The sequence below is a fragment of the Alosa pseudoharengus genome, unplaced genomic scaffold (genome assembly GCF_046254945.1).
Source record: "Alosa pseudoharengus isolate Yale_2024_CS ecotype anadromous, Long Island Sound unplaced genomic scaffold, YU_APseudo_1.1 YU_APseudo_1.1_scf_6, whole genome shotgun sequence".
NCBI lineage: Eukaryota > Metazoa > Chordata > Actinopteri > Clupeiformes > Clupeidae > Alosa > Alosa pseudoharengus.
The window spans coordinates 27,668,962-27,674,897 of NW_027468848.1; the positions used below are offsets into that span (position 1 = coordinate 27,668,962).

Consider the following 5,936-nt stretch of genomic DNA (forward strand, 5'->3'; position numbering starts at 1 on the left):
TTTTTCAAATCAGAGGTCAACTTTGAAGGCCTATACAGCCACAAAGCTACAAGACCCAACTTGCTAGCATACCATTTTATACTCCAGAGATATGTAGCTTTCAGAAAAATATAGTGAGAATTTGCCCCCCCAAGTGGTAGTGACGACCCCCTGTGGCTCATGGACTATATGGAGATTGCATTATTTGCAAAGAATTTAGACAAGATATCCTTTATAGTGCAACAAAAAGAAACAATCTCCAGTGCACCATTACTGGCATGCAGGAAAGTTTGTGAGAAACTTTCGTATTGTTATTTATTTGGTATTTGTTATGTGGTAGCAAATGATAGCAAAACAGATAATGGTGTATAGGCCTATCTGATTAAGACCTGAGTGGTTGAAACGTACTTATTAAATTACACTGGGAGCAAAGAAGACTATCTTCACTTTTTTCCCCTTTGCAACTGTCAAAGAAATCCCATAAACACAGGAAGGCCTAGGGTAGCCTACATCAGATGGCCTAAAGATTAGCAGCATTAAGAAATTTGCATGCAGTAATTTGAACACTGACCTTGATCTAGCCTACTTTGGCTATTTAAAGGTAGTTTATTGCCAAAACACCACACAATATAAATGAGCTATAACAAACAATAAAGGATTTAATCACACACAAACTACTATGTTGACTATTTTGCTGACTACAAAAATAACTAGATGTACCGCAGAGCGGTACAAAAAAGACCGCTGCCCAGTCCAGCACATTTTTTCATTTGAAAGGCTTATATGATTCTAACTGTCTCACTAAATTGCATTATCCACACTCAATTCTCACTGGTATCTGCTAGACAACAAGTACCAAAACATGATTAGTTCATAGATTTCACATGTAAAATTCATTTTATACAACCCCACCTCCATCTTGCCTGTTCATAATTCTGAGAAATTCTTGATTGTTTGTGTTATGTTTATGTTATGTGTGTGGGTGTGTGTGTGTGTGAGTGTGTGTGTGTGTGTGTGTGTGTGTGTGTGTGTGCGTGTGCGTGCTTGTGTGTGTGCCTGCGTATGTGCCTGTGCATGGAAGCGTACATATGTCTACTGTGTAATGAGTATGTGTCATACGTATGATTACTGTGAATGTGTGTGTGTGTGTGTGTATCTGTTTGTGCACATGTGTGCACATGAAATGGGTTAACATGACCCCTGGAGGCAAATATACGGAAAAAAATGGTCATCCTAGGCCCTACAGTTCTCAAGATATTCACAGAGAACTTTCGGGGGGTCCAGTCCAGCGGGGGGGCTACAGATCAAAACGAAAAATGACGGTTCCATGCTATCCATGTCGGGGTACATGCCCACCAAGTTTTGTGTACCCCGGTCTTTCAGTGTCCCGGGAATCCTTGTTGGTGTACGTCACTAAATGTACACATTGAGATTATTTTATTGTAAGGCCCCCCATGAACGAAAGTACACAAAACTTGGCATGCATTCGGAGGGTGTCATAATGATCCTACACTTTAAATTTCGTGCAGTTTTGACCATGTCAGCCAGAGATATTGTGATGAAAACACCTCATTTTTACTTTTTTGTGTTTAACTAGGTGGCGCTATACATGAAATGAGTGGTTATGGAATGGGTTGACATGGCCCCTTGAGATCAACATACAAAAAAAAATGGTCCTCCTAAACCTTACGGTTCTCGAGATATTCACAGAAAACTGTGTCTGCCCTACCCTCCTTTCGGGGGGTGCAGTCCAGCGGGGGTCTACAGATCAAAACGAAAAACGATGGTTCCATGCTATCCATGTGGGGTTACATGCCCACCAAGTTTCGTCTACCCCGGTCTTTCAGTGTCCCGGGAATCATTGACGGAAATTTAGACATGCAAAAAGAAAGAAAAAAAAAAAAAAAAAAATCTGACTAAACCTATATGACCGCCGCTTCGCTGCGCGGCGGTCATAATAATTATGTAGAAACTTTATACATTTATAAAATGTTCTAATATTTTCCATGAAATAGTTCGATTTCTGTACTTCAACAGTTGACATGTTTAAACTATTCTCAATTAAATATAGGGCTGACATGATTTATAAATCATGGCATTCTTTTTTTTTTTTCACATTTTACAAAGCATCCCAACTTTTTCGGAATTCGGGTTGTACAAACATGAGGATGGGTATTACTCTCAAAACAGAGTTCAAGACATTCTTTAAGGATACATTCTCAATGGTCAGCCGCCATCTTCAGAATGTGCAAATATAGTGACTAGGGCCAGTTATGGGTTAACATGCATGCAGCTCCCTTCAGTTTCTGCACCTCATATCAAAGCCCAAACTGCAGGTCAAAACATGAGCTGCCAAATGACTTCAGGGTACAAAAGTCATTACATGAGAATTAGATTCCTAATATAACATTGTTTTGAAGTCAGTGGGGTATCAGCCCAAGGTTACATACTGTATATATATATACCCAAACCCATTTTAATCAATGTATTACAACACAGTTATTATGCAACATATTCATTCTAAAAAATAATAATAATAACAACAACAAAATTGGATCCACTTGTGGTGTTTTTTTATATTTGCGGAATGGAATTGAGATGAAATGAATCCTGGAATATCCAAGTGGGGCATGAATAAACAAGTGTGTATAAGAGAGTCAATGAAAAAAGGAAGCTGAGGATGAGTGGAAGTATCTCTTTTTCATGAGTCTGCACTATATGAGGGGAAATTCCAAGTGTTAATGGAAATGACTCATCTTACAATAAATCTACCAGGAACATACAGAGCTCCAGGCTAGATTATAGGTCCTGTGACGCAAATCAGAAAGCAGCAAATAAGCCAGCGCATTAAAATAGACACATAGCGAAACTGATTGGGCAAGGATAAATAGAGGTCAGCAGAGAGAGGAGACAGTTTAGAATCGTCATCCATCACAGACTCAGAGGTTTGATCATGGAGGCCATGACTGAGGAAAAGATTCTGTCTTTCTTCCAGGGCTGCATCCCCACTGACTTCAGCTCCAGAACCCAGACTCAGGCCAACCGCATCCTTCGCCTGTTTGCCAAGGTCCGGGAGGAGCTGCTACAGGAGCTGCAGAAGATCGAGGGGGCTGAGTTCAAACTGGACACCTGGAAGCGTGCGGAAGGTATTGGTGGGGTCAGATATGAACCATTTCTAAAATGATGACTTGGAGCAGGAGCAGTTATAGATATTCTATATCAATACACTTCTGCAATATTTTATCACAATCACAGTCACCTCACCTATGGCAAATCTGCTTTGTGCTTATTATTTGTCTCATATGCATTCAGCTTTTAATCATGAAATGGTGACGTGGTGTGTCTATGTCCAGGTGGTGGAGGGATAATGGCCGTAATGTCTGAGGGGGACGTGTTGTCAAAGACAAACGTGGATCTTTCCATAGTGACCGGGAAGATCCCTATGGCTGCGGTCAAGCATCTGCACCAGGCAGCCAAGATTACCACCAGCCTGGATGATAGTAGGAGTTGCTACAGTACCTCAGTCACATTATTCACTCTCTGTTATGATAACATTTAAGTAAGGGATAAAGGCCGCCGAGGTGTCCTGTTATACGGAATTAATGGACGAGGGCGAGGGGCAAAAACTCCCCGACGCGCAGCGGAGGGGAGTTGCCTCCGCCCAAGTCCATTAATTCCGTATAACTGGACACACCTCGAAGGCCGTTATCCCGCTTATCACCCGCTTGCCACTGTAAACACGCGGTTCTGTTTAAAAAGAAGCTCACTAGTTCAGCTTGTTGTACAACTTTAGCATGGACAGTTAGCTTGTTTACAGTTGATTCCATTGTTGGGAAGCCTGCAACCAAAAGATTCTAGAGCGCTGCAACCGTCGTCCTACTATGGTTGTTATAGTTACCATTCATAAGCATTGATATGGAACGGTGTCCTGTTATTCAGAATTAAAGGCCACCCGCCAGCCAATCAGAAAAGAGTATTTCTTCTCTCCGGGTGATAACAGCATTTAAGGGCTGTGGTCTACGTTTTCAAAGGAGACCATACACACAACTGTATTTAAACAAACACTTTTTTGCATCACATTTTTTGACATGTTTAAGTCAAGGTGTCTGATTTTATACAACTCTACAGCTTTCACAGAAGACCACAGTTTCCTGGGCATCTCCTTTGTCTGTATAGTTCACGCCAAGAACCCCCATGTGCCAGCAGGTCACTTCAACCTGCGCATCTTAGTGATGAAACTCAATGATGGTGGGTATTATTGTGTGCAGGAGTGAGACATACTTGTCTTCCTGAAATTCAAGATGAAGATAACATGGGTCCGCCAATGGAATCCATTTTGTGTTCCTCAGGTGCTGAGGTGGGCTGGTATGGCGGTGTGATGGACATCAATCCTTCCTATCTGGTGCCAGAGGACGCCACCCATTTCCACAAGACTCTGAAAGATATGTGTGACAAACACGATGCCAGCTACTACCCACGCTTCAAGAAGTGGTGAGGAAGGCGCAAATATTTCTTCATGAAATGTGTTATCACTAGCTGTACTATCATGATGCCCTCACCAATGGGATGACATTTCACTCAGAGCACACTCAGGTGTAAAAGGACTGTAATTGTGACAGGTGTGACGAGTACTTCTTCATCCCACATCGAGGAGAACGTCGCGGACTCGGAGGAATCTTCTTTGATAATTTGACTTCTGAGGAGGAGGAAAACTTCAGCTTCCTGGAATCCTGTTCAAACACCATCCTCCCAGCCTACCTTCCAATTCTAAAGGCCCGCATGTGTGATACCTACACTGACCAGGAGATGGTGTGGCAGCAATTTCGAAATGGCAGGTCGGACAATGTGCAGTTCTCCTTTAAATAATACTTTTTGCTGCTGTTCTTGTGTTTATCTTAAAGAACTACATCAACATATTGTTTAAGGTGAATCTAATTGTATGAATATTTATGAATAGATGAGTTATATTAACTTCTCACTCAGAGTTTCCTATTTGTCCAAAGGATGAGTGAAATCCAAATGATTTTGTTTCAGTCTCTCTGCTGGAAAGCATCTTACCTCTAGTTCTTTTGTCAGGTACACCGAGTTCAATCTGATGCATGATAAAGGCATGAAGTTTGGCCTCCAGCTCTCAGGATTCCGGAAGGAGACCCTGTTTGCCTCATTGCCCCTTACAGCCTCGTGAGTAGCCTTCAGTAGAGGATGAAAAGTGACACTCACAGAGATATTGTTTACATCTGAAGACTGAAACCTCTAGTGTAGAATACATACATTTCCCAAGCGGTGACTGACCTGTGTGGATTTCAGGTGGGGCTACAAGTCAGACCCTGAGCCAGGTAGCAGAGAGGATGAGCTGGTGCAGGTGCTGCGCTGTCCTCAGGAGTGGGCCTGAAAACAATCACATTCCTGCTGCCATGGTTACTGTACGTTTACCATGCCAACCACACAGCTATAGTGAAATGTCACAGCTTTATGGTTATGGTTATTGTATTTAGAAGACACTTTTTTTACTGGGTGAACAGTTTTCACCTAGTAAAACACAATTTGCTGATCTAATTAATTCTTTTGCAAAACTCTAAACATATTCTCGAGCAATAAAACATATCGTGATGCACTTGACCATAATGGTATCCACAAGTGGCAAAATGCATTTACTGTATTGTAAACAATGAACATTTCTCCTGGATCTATATACCATGCCCTGAACACTGAGCACCTTTGCATTTTTAATGTAGTGTATACTGACTCAAGGATTAAAGTTCTCCGTCATAGGACGGATTTCCGTCAATTTGATTTTAGAAATGTCATATTTGAGATCGATGCAGATCCGATGAGAAAAAAAATAGGAGGGGGGGGGGGGGACTGTCACCTTTGCTTTTCCTTTTTTAAGGCAACTACAAATATTAGGTAAATGTTTAAAGACCTAATAGTGTTCTTGAGAACTTTCTGTGTCTCAA

At 41.6% G+C, this 5,936-nt stretch overlaps 1 protein-coding gene across 4 annotated transcripts; it reads left to right on the plus strand.

The window, feature by feature from the left end:
* Positions 1–2,913: 2,913 nt before the first annotated feature.
* LOC143105758 (oxygen-dependent coproporphyrinogen-III oxidase, mitochondrial-like) lies at positions 2,914–5,720 on the plus strand. Of its 4 annotated transcripts, none has more exons than XM_076269862.1 (7): positions 2,914–3,131; positions 3,333–3,494; positions 4,108–4,227; positions 4,329–4,470; positions 4,599–4,814; positions 5,056–5,160; positions 5,287–5,720. In XM_076269862.1, exons 1-7 carry the CDS (start codon positions 2,933–2,935, stop codon positions 5,369–5,371), a joined length of 1,029 nt encoding a protein of 342 aa, XP_076125977.1. In that variant the 5' UTR covers positions 2,914–2,932; the 3' UTR covers positions 5,372–5,720. The 4 variants fall into 4 exon arrangements, with proteins under 4 accessions (XP_076125977.1, XP_076125979.1, XP_076125978.1 ...); XM_076269864.1 differs by having other exon boundaries at positions 3,333–3,479; XM_076269863.1 differs by having other exon boundaries at positions 2,914–3,125.
* Positions 5,721–5,936: the final 216 nt, after the last annotated feature.